At 47.5% G+C, this 17538-nt stretch overlaps 1 protein-coding gene across 2 annotated transcripts in view; it reads right to left on the reverse strand.

The window, feature by feature from the left end:
- Nucleotides 1–17538, reverse strand: part of LOC133536330 (oncostatin-M-specific receptor subunit beta-like) — a 106119-nt gene that overhangs the window by 70341 nt on the left and 18240 nt on the right. For both annotated transcript variants that reach the window (XM_061876770.1, XM_061876769.1), the window contains exons 2-3: nt 10805–10956; nt 10575–10728 (exon numbers count right to left, since the gene is read on the reverse strand). In XM_061876770.1, coding sequence (XP_061732754.1) covers nt 10575–10728; nt 10805–10956 — 306 coding nt within the window. The remainder of the gene's footprint in view (nt 1–10574; nt 10729–10804; nt 10957–17538) is intronic.

Genomic DNA, 17538 nt, shown 5'->3' on the forward strand with positions numbered 1-17538 from the left:
TGATTTGCAAATCCTTTTCAACCCATATTCAGTTGAATGCACTACAAAGACAAGATATTTGATGTTCAAACTCATTAATTGTATTTTTTTTTGCAAATAATAATTATTATTTCATGGCTGCAACATGTGCCAAAGTAGTTGGGAAAGGGCATGTTCACCACTGTGTTACATCACCTTTTCTTTTAACAACCGGGGTCTCCGCTGTCGTATTTTACGCTTCATAATGGGCCACACATTTTCGATGGGAGACAGGTCTGGACTGCAGGCGGGCCAGGAAAGTCCCCGCACTCTTTTACTACAAAACCATGCTATTGTAACACGTGGCTTGGCATTGTTTGGCTGAAATAAGCAGGGGCCTCCATGATAACGTTGCTTAAAGGACAACATATGTTGCTCCAAAACCTGTATGGACCATTCAGCATTAATGGTGCCTTCACAGATGTGTAAGTTACCCATGCCTTGGGCACTAATACAGTCCCATACCATCACAGATGCTGGCTTTTGAACTTTGCCCCTATAACAATCCGGATGGTTATTTTCCTCTTTGTTCCGGAAGACACCACGTCCACAGTTTCCAAATATAATTAGAAATGTGGACTCGTCAGACCACAGAACACGTTTCCATTTTGCATCAGTCCATCTTAGATGACCTCGGGCCCAGCGAAGGCAGCGCCGTTCCTTGGTGTTGTTAATAAATGGGTTTTTCTTTGCATAGCCGAGTTTTAACTTGCACTTACAGATGTAGCAACCAATTGTAGTTACTGACAGTGGTTTTATGAAGTGTTCCTGAGCCCATGTGGTGATATCCTTTACACACTGATGTCTGTTTTTGATGCAGTACCACCTGAAGGATCAAAGGTCAGTAATATCATCGCTTACGTGCAATGATTTCTCCAGATTCTCTGAACCTTTTGATGATTTTACAGACTAAGATGGTAAAATCCCTAAATTCCTTGCAATAGCTCGTTGAGAAATGTTCTAAAACTGTTCGACAATTTGCTTACTAATTGGTGACATTCGCCCCATCCTTGTTTGTGAATTACTCAGCATTTCATGGAAGCTGCTTTTATCCCCAATCATGGCACCCACTTGTTCCCAATTAGCCGGCACACCTGTGGGATGTTCCAAATAAGTGTTTGATGAACATTTCTCAACTTTATCAGTATTTATTGCCACCTTTCCCAACTTCTTTGTCCCGTGTTGCTGGCATCAAATTCTAAAGTTAATGATTATTTGCAAAAAAAAATCATCAAATATGTTGTCTTTGTAGCATATTCAACTGAATATGGGTTGAAAAGGATTTTCAAATCATTGTATTCCGTTTATATTTACATCTAACACAATTTCCCAACTCATATGGAAACGGGGTTCGTATACAAAGTATTTCAATGGTTGGAATCTGCGCTTTGGGATGATATACTACTTACTATGGTCATCTAATTAGTTACTATGGTAATGTAAGTCACAGCAGCTCAGATGAGGCACCAAGCAGTGTGGGTGGGGAGCGTTTCCACAGACGTGGAAGGCGATTTTCACAACAAAGTTCTAAAGCATTGTGATGTATCAGATATATCAGATTGTAGGTGGGTTTATTTTGTACCCTTCGCGTTCATATTTCACTGATTGTTGCGTTTTTGTTGTGTTTCTCTTGATTGTAAAATATGTCGATTGAAAGGGGGTGTGGCATTTATATTTTGTCAATATTCAGTGTTTTATCCTTCATAGAAAAATGTAAAAATTCCATTATGTATTTTTAAGCAATCTGTCATAACGTTTTAAGCATTCAATCGGACATTATTGTGAGGTTTTGTATTAGTGTTCTTAAAATTTTATATGCCAGCCCCCAGACACATTATTTTCTCTAAATGTGGCCCCCGAGTCAAAATAATTGCCCAGAACTGATCCAACGTCTTATGCTGCGTGGGACTCCACAAAGGTGAGCGTTGTTGATGTTACTGACTTGTGTGGAGTGCTAATTCGACAAATTTGGTAACTCCATGACTCAAGCTAATCAATGCTAACATGCTATTTATGCTAGCTGTATGTACATATTGCATCATCATGCCTCATTTTTTTAGGTATATTTGAGCTCATTTTTTTTGTAGTTTTCGTTTCCTTTAACTTGGACACACACATCTGTACCTTTGGCCATTCTAGTCATTTCCATGAGTTATCACACCCTCTGAAAAGCCTCAGTTTTAGTAATGGTTTCCAATGTTGTAAAAATTTGTAGAATTAATATTACATTTCAACAATTCTGTCAACGAAGATTTGCATCAGCCTGCGACACATAGTCGTTTTGATAGTAGGTTATTATAGCTAATATAGACATTTATATCATGTGTTGCCTTCATTTTAACACACACAGTATATAAGGATTTACATCTTTTGCGGCTCCAAACAGACTTATTTTTTTGGTCCAATATGGCTCTTTCAACATTTTGGGTTGCCGACCACTAGGCTAGCAGGAGTCATGTCTAGCAATAGTATCAAGGAAAAGTAAACGGACAAAGACAAGTTGATAAGATAAAAGCATTGTGGTGCCGTTGTTGAGTTAGGTGTGTCTGGATACAACTTTTATACATCCTTTACGGGAAACTCACTTTTTGGAATTTTGCATTTAATTCCCAATGCCTCTGAGAGACAAGAACACATTTTTTTTTTAAGTCAAGCTTATAATGAGGTAATGGAAGCTATGACATCATTGTGTCTATTGAGTCTTTTCCGCCCTTATAAACCACTAAAAACATATACAAATTGCCAACAATACACGATTCACATTTTGTGACCTGAGTATAAACCAAGTATTGGCGATATTGTTATTATAGGCGCTAACATTTAGGACCAAGATTTAGCCAACTTTGTGTGCTTATTGGAGAACATTTAGATCAGTGGTTCTTCTTGGAGATACCAAACCCCACCAGTTTCATATGTGCATTCACCGAACCCTTCTTTTGTGAAAAAAAAAAGTTTTTTTTTCAAATTCAAGACAAAGTTTTTTTTTTTACTGGTGCACAAAATGAACCATACATGAACATCACCTTGTTCAAAGAACAAAACCAACCCAATGCATGAACTCACAACAAATTACACACCTGCAAATCAGTCTGACTTCTGCTGTTTCCGTATCCATAAAGCCGATAGGGAGTAGTTTTTATTTACACGATGAATCGGGTGTGTCTTGACCTCCGCGGTGGCGGTTCCGTCGAACCCCTGAGGCCGACTCACCGAATCCCTAGGGTTTGATCGAACCCAGGTTAAGAACCACTGATTTAGATGTTAACAGGCTGTGAACACGTTACAGTTCTGCTTGTATCAGAGATTTTAGCTGCACGCCATTATCATTTAACACCTTTTTTCAGCTGAAATCCAATATCAGCATCGGATCGAGACACTCCAAGCTGGAACTATAAATACTGCATAAAATATAGTGGTACCTTGGGATACGAGTGCCCCAGCTTATGAGGTTTTTTTGGTATACCAGCTGTCTCTCGGCTAATTGTTATGCTTTAGGTTGCGAGCAAAAAAATTGGTTACGAGCCTCCCAACTGCTAAATAAAAAATCTAGTAGGATCCAACCAAAACAACCGGTCTGTCACGGCGCAGCAAGTTCCTCCAGCCCTCAGGCTGGCAGTATGCCAGGACACACCCCTGCACGCGCCAGGCGCTTCACACCCACGCAGCAACGAAGCTGCAGACTATCAGCAAGCAGCTCACTTGGGAGTAATCAAGACTGCAGAATAAACACCAGTGGACCCTTGGAGCCTACGCCGGAACGTCGTTAACTCCTTGCAGTAAGCATACGTCTCTGGCTTCCCTCCTGTGTACTCGCTCTCTTTTTGTCCTCCTTGTTCCCTTGTCTCATGTCCCTTGTTCTTTCCGCAGTATCCATCCTGTTCCGTGTGCTCGAGCTGTGTACCTCGACCTCCCTCCGGACATTGGACTACCTTATTCAATCCTCGAACCCCGCTTGGACACGGACCTTGTCACTTCTGTCCTGCCCCCGACCACCTGCCTGCCTACGGACCCCCTCTTTGCCTCGCTCTTCTGGACTGCTGAAAGATTCATCCGACACACACAACATCTCTTGGTAATATTCACATGGTTAATCTTACACATAGTCCTTCACCAAACACTTAGAATAGCAGACACCTCCCACACATTCATCAAAGGTTACAACCTGATCTTCCTCGTAGTGTCGTCTCCTTCCACCCTTGTCGTACATAACAGTTATCTGATCTCCGGGGCTGACGGGAGTCTGACGGACTTTGGGTTTGCCAAACAGAACGGGAACCCTTGGTGTCCATGGACAAGGACCTTCATGCCCAAGCCCTGGATGGGCGTCTGTTGGGTCCCATCAGACATCGCATTAAGCCCCTGCTACTGACCCTGTCAGGGAACCATGTAGAGACTATTTGCTTTTGGGTGCTGAAAGACCCCGTGGCCCCGGTGGTTCTGGGAAGATAGTGGCTGAAGCAGCACGACCGGCATGTCTCCTGGACTTCTGGCAAGATCATGGCGTGGAGCACCCTCAGCCACGCAAATTGCCTCAAGGCAGCCTCACCTTCTAGGAGACTTTCCAGAACCAGTGACCATCAGGCTGATCTGGCATCTACTCCGCCGTGGAGGTCTTTAGCAAGGAACGCGCTCAGTCCCTTTCACCTCATAGACCGTATGACTGCGCTATCGAGCTGCTTCCCGACGCCACCCTGCCTTCCGCCTGTACAACCTGTGCCCTCCTGAGAAGGAAGCCATGAAGAATTACATTACGGAATCTCTGGCATCTGGAATCATCACCCCTTCAAGATCTTCAGTGGCGGCTGGATTATCTTTTGTGACCAAGAAGGACGGGTCATTGAGGCCTTGTATTGACTATCGCCATCTCAATAACATAACCATCAAGAACAAATATCCTCTAACCCTGCTTAACACCTCTTTCGAACCCCTTGGCCCCCGCCACCGTTTTTACCAAGCAGGACCTCCGTAACGCTTACCACCTGGTCCGGATCAAGAAGGGTGATGGTTGGAAAACTGCCTTTAATACTCACTTTGGACACTACGAGTAAAAGGTCATGCCCTCGGGCCTGACCAAGGCTCCTGCCATCTTTCAGACTTTGGTCAACGACATCCTGCGCAACATGCTGGATCAGTTTGTCTTAGTCTACCTGGATAACATCCTCATATTTTCTCGCAAACCGCAGGAACACAAGCAGCACACCCGCCTTGTCTTTCAACGACTCCTTGAGAACCGACTTTTTGTTAAAGCTGAGAAATGTCGTTTTCACGCATCATCTGTCAATTTTTTTGGTTTCATCATCAAGAGGGGGCACGTAAGGGCCGATCCCGAGAAACTTAAGGTTGTGGTGGACTGGCCACAACCCATGTCCAGGACAGAACTCAGGAGGTTCCTGGGATTAGCTGTCTTCTACCGGAGATTCATTCGCAACTTCAGTCGGATTGCCGCACCTCTCAACACTCTCACTTCGTCCAAGATGAACTCTGTGTGGTCTTCCGAGGCCAACAGAGCCTTCAGGTGACTCAACACTAGTTTTGTTTCTGCGTCAGTCCTCGTCCCTCCTGACTGGGACTGACTTCTTTTGGTTGAGGTGGACGTTTCGGATTCGGGGATAATATCCATCCGCTCTCAACATTCCAAAATTGACAATCTGCTTCACTCTTGTGCATTTTCCTCCCGGTGACTATCCCCAGCGGAACGATGCTGGTAATAGAACTGTTGGCTTTCCATGAGGCGCTATCGGAATAGAGACACTGGTTAGAAGGAGCAAAGCACCAGTTCCAGATCCTGACGGATCACAGCAACCCTTTCGCCATACGTACTGCTCGCAAGATCAAAAGCAGTCAGGCAAGATGGTTTTACTTTACTTTGCATTACGTCTCTGGCTTCCCTCCAGTGTACTCGCTCTCTTCTCGTCCTCCTTGTTCCCTCGTCTCATGTCACTTGTTCTTTCCGCAGTATCCATCCGGTTCCGTGTGCTCGAGCTCTGTACCTCAACCTCCCTCCGGTTCTTGGACTGCCTTCTTCGATCCTCGAACCCTGCTTGGACATGAACCTCGTCGCTTCTCTCCTGCCCCCGACCACCTGCCTGCCAACGGACCCCCTCTTTGCCTCGCCCTCCTGGACTGCTGAAAGATTCATCCAACATGCACTTACAACATCTCTTGGTAATATTCACATGGTTAATCTTACACATAGTCCTGCACCAAACACTTAGAGTAGCATACACCTCCCACACATTCATCAAAGGTTACAATAAAACTGGTAACCTGATTTTCCTCGTGGTGTCGTCTCCTTCCATCCCTGTCGTATGTAACAGGGTCTAACCCGCTAGCAATATGTAATAGTTTACATTAGCTTATAGCTAGCAATAGGTAATAACTAGCATTAGCTTATAGCTAAGGATGGACATAACTAGGTATTTTCCAAGCATGGTGAGGAAGAAAGTGAGTGTAAAGGACAGTGCTGGGAAAAAGTGAATTATATTCATTGAATTTAAGAACAAAATCATTAAGAACATAACCTAGCATGTAGCCTTCTTGGAGAATCAGTTCGAGCATAGCACTGCTAATCCATACCATACTAACGCAGGATGAATCGATAACGCCAGCCAAGAACGTTGAAAGAATATTTAAACGGCAGACATTTATCCATGAAAATATGGAGAAGCTGCTGATGGTGTGTTTGATGGAGAAACAGCTGGGAAAAGATACTGTAGAAGTCTACTCTCTAAGGGAAATTCTGTAAAGTAATATATTATATAAACTTCAGTAGTTGTTTGTACTACAATGTATTGTGTTTTTTCATCCAATGTTTTTATATAAAAAATGTTTTGTTTTTTTTAAACGCATGTTACATGTTTAATCGTGCTATTTTGGACCAAGCATGGATTTAACTGATTTCAGTTGATTTCAATGGTCAATGCTGTTTCGCAATACAAGTAATTGCAACTACGAGCTGCATCACAGAACCAATGAAACTCGCATCTCGAGATACCACGCTAATCTGCTTGCAGTTTTCAGTTTCTTTCTTTCTAAATTTGATCAAAGCTAAAACCAAGTAGTTTTTTGTTTTACATTTGTTTTGGTGCGAAAACCGATGTGATTACTTTGCAGTTAAGTAAACACAGTGTCAAAGAACACAGTGTCCAATAACAAAAGGGGCGGACCTTTGTTATTGGACTTTTGTGCTCGTCACGGATTGTCCATAACAAACACCATGTTCAAACATAAGGGTGTCCATATGTGCACTTGGCACCAGGACACCCTAGGCCGCAGTTCCATGATCGACTTTGTAGTTGTGTCATCGGATTTGCGGCCTCAAGTTTTGGACACTCGGGTGAAGAGAGGGGCGGAGCTTTCTACCGATCACCACCTGGGGGTGAGTTGGCTGCGATGGTGGGGGAAGATGCCGGACAGAACTGGCAGGCCCAAGCGCATTGTGAGGGTTTGCTGGGAACGTCTGGCAGAGTCTCCTGTCAGAGAGAGTTTCAATTCCCACCTCCGGAAGAACTTTGAACATGTCACGAGGGAGGTGCTGGACATTGAGTTGGAGTGGACCATGTTCCGAACCTCTATTGTCGAGGCGGCTGATTGGAGCTGTGGCCGCAAGGTTGTGTGGTGCCTGTCGTGGCGGTAATCCCAGAACACGTTGTGGACACCAGCAGTGAGGGATGCCGTCAAGCTGAAGAAGGAGTCCTATCGGGTTCTTTTGGCTCATAGGACTCCGGAGGCAGTGGACGGGTACCGACGGGCCAAGCGGTGTGCAGCTTTAGCGGTCGCGGGGGTAAAAACTCGGACATGGGAAGAGTTCGGGGAAGCCATAGAAAACGACCTCCTGACGGCTTCGAAGCGATTCTGGGCCGCCATACGCCGCCTCAGGAAGGGGAAGCAGTGCACTATCAACACCGTGTATGATGCGGATGGTGTTCTGCTGACTTCGACTGCGGATGTTGTGAATCGGTGGAGGGAATACATCGAAGATCTCCTCAATCCCACCAACACGTCTTCCTTTGAAGAAGCGGTGGCTTGGGAATCAGTGGTGGGCTCTCCTATTTCTGGGGCTGAGGTTGCTGAGGTTGATGAGGTAGTTAAAAAGCTCCTCGGCGGCAAAGCCCCGGGGGTAGATGAGATCCGCGCGGAGTTCCTTAAAGCTCTGGATGCTGAGGGGCTGTCTTGGTTGACAAGACTCTGCAGCATCGCGCCAACTTCGGGGGCGGTACCTCTGGATTGGCAGACCCGGGTGGTGGTCCCTCTCTTTAAGAAGGGGGACCGGAGGGTGTGTTCCAACTATCGTGGGATCACACTCCTCAGCCTTCCCGGTAAGGTTTATTCAGGTGTACTGGAGAGGAGGCTACGCCGGATAGTTGAACCTCGGATTCAGGACGAACAGTGTGGTTTTCGTCCTAGCCGTGGAACTGTGGACCAGCTCTATACTCTCGGCAGGGTTCTTGAGGGTGCACGGGAGTTTGCCCAACCAGTTTACATGTACTTTGTGGACTTGGAAAAGGCATTCGACCGTGTTCCTTGGGAAATCCTGTGGGGAGTGCTCAGAGAGTATGGGGTACCGGACTGTCTTATTGTGGCGGTCCGCTCCCGGTATGATCAGTGTCAGAGCTTGGTCCGCATTGCTGGCAGTAAGTCCGACACGTTTTCAGTGGGGGTTGGACTCCGCCAAGGCTGTCCTTTGTCACCGATTCTGTTCATAACTTTCATGGACAGAATTTCTAGCCATTGTCAAGGCGTTGAGGGGTTCCAGTTTGGTGGCCGCGGGATTAGGTCTCTGCTTTTTGCAGATGATGTGGCCCTGATGGTTTCATCAGGCCGGGATCTTCAGCTCTCACTGGATCGGTTCGCAGCCGAGTGTGAAGCGACCGGAATGAGAATCAGCACCTCCAAGTCCGAGTGCATGGTTCTCGCCTGTAAAAGGGTGGAGTGCCATCTCCGGGTAGGGGAGAAGACCCTGACCCAAGTGGAGGAGTTCAAGTACCTAGGAGTCTTGTTCACGAGTGGGGGAAGAGTGGATCGTGAGATCGACAGGCGGATCGGTGCGGCGTATTCAGTAATGCGGACGTTGTATCGATCCGTTGTGGTGAAGAAGGAGCTGAGCCGGAAGGCAAAGCTCTCAATTTACCGGTCGATCTACGTTCCCATCTTCACCTATGGTCATGAGCTTTGGGTCATGACCGAAAGGATAAGATCACGGGTACAAGCGGCCGAAATGAGTTTCCTCCGCCGGGTGGCGGGGCTCTCCCTTAGAGATAGGGTGAGAACCTCTGCCGTCCGGGAGGAATTTAAAGTAAAGCCGCTGCTCCTCCACATCGAGAGGAGCCAGATGAGGTGGCTCGGGCATCTGGTCAGGATGCCACCCGAACGCCTCCCTAGGGAGGTGTTTAGGGCACGTCCAACCTGGGAAGACCCAGGACACGTTGGGAAGACTTTTTCTCCCTTTTGGCCTGGTAACGCCTCGGGATCCCCCGGGAAGAGCTAGACGAAGTGGCTGGGGAGAGGGAAGTCTGGGCTTCCCTGCTTAGGCTGCTGCCCCCGCGACCCGAGCTCGGATAAGCGGAAGATGATGGATGGATGGATGGATGGAGTGTCAAAGAAATATAACCTGCGGAGGCACTTTCTGACCAAACATCCACTTTTCTACGTCGGGCCCCTGAGCCCTTGGGGCCTTGAAACTGCGGCCCTCTTCATTATGTAGTAGAATGCCCTGTAGTTGAATGTCCTCATTGGCACACTCAGACTCCTCTACCACGATAAGGTGGCAGTTCAGGAGAGGAGTAACAAGGTGGAACGAACCATTTTGCATTTTTGATATGGGGTGTAGGTAGTCTTAAACATTCTTAAATTTATACAACCATCTTTATTATTGAACTTTCATGGCTATATCAATGTTATATACATTTTTATTACCTTTTTTTGATTGTTTAATTTATTTATATTTATATGGAAGAAAAACATCTACAAACGGTTGTGTTTTTAGTGTTTTCCTGCCTTCTCCTTTTTGTCTGCACCTGTTTATTTAGTGATTTGTCTTCGGTGAAGGGCGGACCTTGAGGCACACCTGCTCCCAACTAGCATAACAGTATTTAGGCTCGTCACTGTCAGCTTAGCCTTGCCGGTTATTGTTTCCAGAACTCCTCTCGTGCATGCACCTGCTTTACCAGACCTGGTATGTTTTCGCTACTTTGTCCTGAATTCCCTAACATCTTGTATGTTTATTTCCTAGTCCCCATGAGGTAAAATGATTTATTTTGTTGGATTCTTGCCCTGCTCAGTGTGCCCTGGCCCTTTCTCCTTCCAACCATTGAGGAACCTATTTTGTCCAGGTTTCATGGTGTGCGTTTCTGCCCCATCGCCCTTAGTTATCTATCCCTTTTTGTCTAATTTCATTTTTTAATTTTGGGGAATTCAGCCTTGTCTCCCCTCTCTGCATCCTGGGGTCACCCCCACTGGACCAAGACCTTAACACAAACATTACAAAAGCCCCTTGTATACCATGACACCGCTCATGGAGATAAAACAGTGAATTTGTTTATGGAAGTAATACCAACCAGGAATAGTGTGCTCTTGTTTCCATTGGCTGCTCTGGTTTTTATATCGAGAACTGAGCCGTAGTGTGTGTGTGGCGCATTCCAGTGCCAAATGGGATGTCCAGTTCCAGTAATGAGTAGATCCAATCTGATCTGGTGAAACGGTCACCTCTTCCTAAACATCAAAGAAAAATAATTTAGTCAACAAATACATTGCAGGGTGTTGAACAATGTCAGCATTTCAAACTTACACGATGTATCTGCTTGTCTGCAATGAACACCTCCAGCTCATACGTCAGCTCATCATTTAGTGGCTTGCAAGATGGTTTGTCTTCCCATGTTAGCAGGATGTTCTGGTTTAAAGTTTTAACTGTCATGCCGTCTGGTCCACAGGGAAAAGTATCTAAGGAAAAATGACCAGATGGCATGAAAAGAAAACATTGTGGCGGGCACTAGGACCATTCTCACACCCAGCAGAAGGGGTGTGGTTTGTTCTACTGGGAGACACTTTAAATATTGCATGTTGTGTTGTGTTTGTCAGATTTTCTCATGTTGGCAGTCTACAATAAAGACCTTGAAGAGACAACGTTCTGTTTCTTGCATTTGCCACATTGGTGACCCCGACAATGTTTCGCGCAGAAGAGGTGTCTTCATCGGCCATGTCGCCCCATCTCCAGCAACCTGTGGCTCCATCTACCTGCGTGCTTCCGGAGTTCTGGCAGAGCGACCCGGCCTCATGGTTTCAACACGTCGAGTCTCTCTTCAACCTGCGAGGGATAACCGGCGACGACTCCCGGTATCACTTGGTTGTGACATCACTCGACCAGGCAACCACTTGCCGCGCGATGCAGATTTTGCGAAACCCTCCACGGAGCGACAAGTACCCCGCCCTCAAGAACTTCCTGCTTCGGAGGTTCACACTGTCTGACTCTGAGAGGGCAGATAGACTTCTTTCCCTGCCGAGTCTGGGCGATGGCACCGCCGTGGATTTAATGGACAGTATGCTGTCGCTGCTGGGCTCCGAGGAAGGCGGGTTCATTTTCCCGCATCTTTTCTTGCGGCAGTTTCCACCTGCGGCCCGTGCGGTGCTTGCTAACTCCACTTCCCTGGCCTCCCGCGATTACCGGGGCTTGGCTGAAGAAGCTGACCGGGTGCTGGTGGCTTCCAGACGGTTTGCCGTGCAGAGCGTGGAAGCGCCCCCGCTGCAGACGACGGAGAACGCGGACTCAGCAATAGCGGCGGGAGTCGCTACCCAGGAAAGGCGCGAAGCAAGCCAGTGCTTCTTCCATCAACGTTTTGGCGCCAAAGCCCGACGGTGTGTCCCTCCTTGTTCCTTCACGGCCACGGGAAAACTCCATCGCCAGCGTTCAGTGGCGGCTGTGGGCGCTGGCGAAGCATGTGAGAGGCTTTTCATCGCTGACTCGTCGTCAAGGAGACGTTTCCTGGTGGACTCCGGTTCGCAAGTCAGCCTGCTACCCGCCACAGACACGGACAAGGCGACAGGTGGCTGCGGGCCGCTGCTGAGTGCCGCCAACGGCTCATCAATCGACACTTTCGGTTCCAGGTTGGTGACTGTGTGCTTCAATGGACGCAATTTCCAGTGGAATTTTATCATCGCCGCCATCACGGTCCCCATTATTGGCGCGGATTTTCTGTGTGCTAATGGACTGCTTGTTGATATTGCTAACCACCGATTGATTGATGCTGTGTCTTTTTCATCTTTTACATGTAAGGCAGGGGGACTTGGACCGTTTACACACGCTAATTATTCGGTATCTGGTGACGTTTTTCAGCGTTTGCTGGCGGATTTTCCGTCATTAACCACTCCCGCTTTTTCCACCGCGGACACTAAACACGGCGTCGAACATTTTATTCCCACGGTAGGCCCGCCAGTTTTTGCGCGCGCGCGCCGTCTTGACGCAGCTAAATCGACCATCGCTAAAGAGGAGTTTGCTACTATGGAGCGTTTAGGCATCGTTAGACGTTCTAATAGCCCTTGGGCTTCGCCCTTTCACATGGTGCCTAAGTCAGACGGTTCCTGGCGTCCTTGTGGGGATTTTCGCCGCCTTAACAACATCACAACGCACGACCGCTACCCTATTCCGCACATCCAGGACTTTACGGCGCGCCTGGCTGGTGCCGCCATTTTTTTTCAAAGGTAGACCTAGTTCGCGGTTATCACCGGGTTCCGGTGCGAGCCGAGGACGTGCCCAAAACTGCAGTAATAACCCCGTTTGGACTTTTTGAGTTCCTGCGTATGCCTTTTGGCCTGAAGGGGGCAGCACAAACATTTCAAAGATTAATGGACTCAGTGTTGCGCGGTCTCAATTTTGTATTTGTTTATCTTGACGACATTTTGGTGGCGAGTCCTTCAGCTGAAGAGCACCAGTCACATCTAACACAAGTGTTCAAACGTCTTGACGAGCACGGCCTGATTGTCAATCCTTCTAAATGTCAGTTTGGGCTGTCGGAGATTGATTTTTTAGGTCACCGTATTTCGTCGCAGGGTGCCATTCCTTTGCCTTCGAAGGTGCAGGCAGTGGCGGATTTTCCTCGTCCCTCCACTGTCAAAGCTCTACAGGAGTTTTTGGGCATGATTAATTTTTATAATCGGTTCCTTCCGCGCGCTGCCCACCTCCTGCAGCCTCTTTATGGTGCCCTTCGTAATAAAAAGGCTAGCGATTCCCTCGAATGGACTCCTCAGCGGGTCCAAGCTTTTCAGAGGGCTAAAACCGCACTCGCAGGGGCTACTCTTCTTGCCCACCCTGTTTCAACGGCGCCCGTGGCCTTGACGACGGATGCGTCTGATGTCGCCGTGGGTGCTGTGGTTGAGCAGCGGGTGGCGAATGTGTGGCAGCCTCTTGCGTTCTTCAGTCGCAAACTGCGAGATAATGAGCGTAAGTAGAGCGTATTTGATCGAGAATTGTTAGCACTGTATCTCGCGACACGCCATTTTCGTTTTCTGTTGGAGGGTCGATCTTTTACGGCTTTTGTTGATCACAAACCCCTGACGTTTGCCATGTCAAAGGTCACGGAGCCTTGGTCAGCCCGTCAGCAGCGTCACTTGTCGTCCATCTCGGAGTTCACTACGGACATTCAGCATGTGGCCGGTAAGGCCAACCCTGTGGCTGACTGTCTCTCACGCGTACTCGTGTGCCCCGTGCAGCTCGTTTTAGATTTTTCGGGAATGGCTGCTGACCAGCCTGACGACCCCGGCATCCGCGCACTCAAAGCTGAAGGTACAGCACTTGTGCTCAAGGAGGTGGTGGTGCAGGATGGCGGTCCCGCCCTCCTTTGTGATGTGTCCACTGGCCGCCCGCGACCTGTCGTCCCGGTAGACTGGCGCCGCCGGGTTTTTGACGCAATACACTCCCTGTCGCACCCTGGCGTTCGGGCTTCCGTCAAGTTAGTTGGTGCCAAGTTTGTTTGGGCTGGCCTTAGGAAGGATGTTAGGCAGTGGGCTGCCGCATGCGTGGCATGTCAGCGTGCCAAGGTCCACCGGCACACTAAGGCGCCCCTCGAACCATTTACGATTCCGGTCAGGCGGTTTGACCACGTGCATGTGGACTTAGTTGGCCCCCTCCCTCCGTCGCAGGGTTATACACACTTGCTAACGATGGTAGATCGCACCACCAGATGGCCTGAAGCGGTTCCTCTTTCCTCCACTGCCTCTGTAGACGTTGCCCGTGCGTTTCTGTCGGCCTGGGTTGCACGTTTTGGCACGCCATCCGATATCACCTCGGACAGGGGATCCCAATTCGTGTCGGAGCTTTGGTCACCGTTGGCGCAGTCATTGGGTGTACAGGTGCACCGTACTACAGCCTACCATCCCCAAGCTAACGGTTTATGTGAACGTTTTCACCGGTCGCTTAAGGCGGCTCTGCGTGCGGCGCTCGTGTATAGCAATTGGCTTGACCGTTTACCTTGGGTTATGCTCGGGTTGCGCTCGGCCCCTAAAGAGGATCTCGCTGCGGCCCCCGCTGAATTGGTGTTTGGTCAACCACTCCGTGTTCCGGGTGAATTTTTACCTGAGGGTGGTGCCCCGCGATCGTTTCCCTTTTGGCCGAGGGACTCCTTGGCTCCTGGCCCAGTCCACCACTGTTTCCCTAAATCTTTTGTGCCATTGGAGCTTAAAAATGCCCGTTTTGTTTTTGTTCGTCACGACGCCCACCGTTCGCCCCTCCAACCCCCTTACGATGGCCCATTTAGGGTGCTGGAACACGGTCCTAAAACCTTTGTGCTGGATATGGGCGGGCGCAGGGAATGCGTTTCCATAGACAGGCTTAAACCGGCGCATTGTGTTGCGGGTGAAGAAGTACTGCCGGGCCAAGTCCCCCGCCGAGGTCGCCCTCCAAATCCTGTTAGGGTTGATTGTCCTTCGCCTCCACCGGGCCCTGTTATTTGTTCTTCCCCACAGGGTACACCCGCTCCCCCGCGGGATAGACATTTTACCCGTTGCGGCAGACAAGTGAGGCCCCCGGTAATGTTTTCCCCATAACTTGCTGTCTGGGTGTTCGGGGGGGGGGCTGTGTGGCGGGCACTAGGACCATTCTCACACCCAGCAGAAGGGGTGTGGTTTGTTCTACTGGGAGACACTTTAAATATTGCATGTTGTGTTGTGTTTGTCAGATTTTCTCATGTTGGCAGTCTACAATAAAGACCTTGAAGAGACAACGTTCTGTTTCTTGCATTTGCCACAACATCACTTAAAAGGGCTTTTTAAAACATTTACACAGATGTTGGCACTGAATTTCCAATGTATTTCAAATGTATATCCCGCCCTCTTAAGGCTTCTAGAACGTAAGGACGTAATTAGGTACGTACTTAACACGTGCACGCGCGTTAACATTGGGTAATCCAAATTGGATATCCAAATCGCTAATGATAGCGATTTGGATAGTTAGTCATAGCTACCATTGAATATATATTCTATCATAACAACAACATAACTGCAAAATGGTAGTTGCTTACCTTTGACTGTTTTTGTATGCATGCATGTGCCCCCTGCGCGTACGTGTGGACGAGATAGGGGAAGTCAGTGGTCCCCGAACATTTTGACTCGGGGGCATACTTGCCAACTTTGAGACCTCCAATTTCGGAGGTGGGGTGTGGGAGGCGTGGTTGGGGGCGGGGCGTGGTTAAGAGGGGAGGAGTATATTTACAGCTGTTGTGTGTGCAGTTGTGCACTGCACTCTATAAAAGCCGTAAATGTTATTGTCACATATGCATGATTGATTGATTGATTGAAACTTTTATTAGTAGATTGCACAGTACAGTACATATTCCGTACAATTGACCACTAAATGGTAACACCCGAATAAGTCTTTCAACTGTTTAAGTCGGGGTCCACGTTAATCAATTCATGGTACAAATATATACTATCAGCATAATACAGTCATCACACAAGTTAATCATCATAGTATATACATCGAATTATTTACATTATTTACAATCAGGGGGGTGGAATGAGGAGCTTTGGTTGATATCAGTACTTCAGTCATCAACAATTGCAAGAAATGGACATTGAAACAGTGTAGGTCTTACTTAGTAGGATATGTACAGCGAGCAGAGAACATAGTGAGTTCAGATAGCATAAGAAAAGTATATACATTAAAGATAAATTTGATTATTTACATTAGGTTATTTACAATCCGGTGAGATCTGAATGGAGGACGGTATTAAGGTTGAAGTGGCCTGGAGGTGTTGTGGTGCATGTACAGTAGATGGCAGTATTGTCCTGTTTAAGAGTGTCACAACATTGCTGTTTACAGCAGACGAACTGCTTTACGGTAGAAGAAAACATGACTGCTGTTGTTGTGTATTGTTACAGCGCTGGGAGGACGGTAATGAAACTGCCTAACAATAAACCCACATAAGACACGAAGAACTCGCCCTCGATCATTCTACAGTTATAATTTCATTGGGCAGACACGCTATTTATATTGTGGGAAAGCGGACGTGAAAACAGGCTGTCCTCACTCATGTCCGCATGGAGCTGGAGGGGGCGTGGCCTCCAGCTCCGCCTGAATTTCGGGAGCTTTTCGGGAGAAAATTTGTTCCGGGAGGTTTTCCAGAGAGGTGCTGAATTTCGGGAGTCTCCCGGAAAATCTGGGAGGGTTGGCAAGTATGCTTGGGGGCCGGGGTCGGGCTGTATATATATATATATATATATATATATATATATATATATATATATATATATATATATATATATATATATATATATATATATATATAGCTAGATTTTCTACTGCTTGTCCGTTTTGGGGTCGCGGGGGGTCGCTAGAGCCGACCTCAGCTGCATTCGGGCAGAAGGCGGAGAACACTAGGGCCAATTTAGTGTTGCCAATCAACCTATCCCCAGGTGCATATCTTTGGAAGTGGGAGGAAACCGGAGTACCCGGAGGGAACCCACGCAGTCACGGGGAGAACATGCAAACTCCACGCAGAAAGATCCCGGGCCCGGGATTGAACCCAGGACTACTCAGGACCTTCGTATTGTGAGGCAGATGCACTAACACCAGTTCCATATATATATACATATATATATATATACATATATATATATATATAAAAGAGATGTCCGATAATGGCTTTTTTGCTGATATCCGATATTCCGACATTGTCCAACTCTTAATTACCGATACCGATATCAACCGATACCGATTTATACAGTCGTGGAATCAACACATTATTATGCCTAATTTTGTTGTGATGCCCCGCTGGATGAATTAAACGAAGTAACAAGGTTTTCCAAAATAAATCAATGGAAAAAAATGCCAACATGGCACTGCCATAATTATTATTGAATTCACAAAGTGTATCATTTTTTTTTAACATGCCTTAAAACAGGAGCTTGGAATTTTGGACATGCTCTCACTGAGAGAGCATGAGGAGGTTGAGGTGGGCATGGTTGGGAGGGGGGTGGGGCAGGGTTGAGGTGGGGGGTGGTGGGGGTGTATATTGTAGCTCCCGGAAGAGTTAG

The sequence above is a fragment of the Nerophis ophidion genome, linkage group LG17, assembly GCF_033978795.1.
Source record: "Nerophis ophidion isolate RoL-2023_Sa linkage group LG17, RoL_Noph_v1.0, whole genome shotgun sequence".
Classification (NCBI taxonomy): Eukaryota; Metazoa; Chordata; class Actinopteri; order Syngnathiformes; family Syngnathidae; genus Nerophis; species Nerophis ophidion.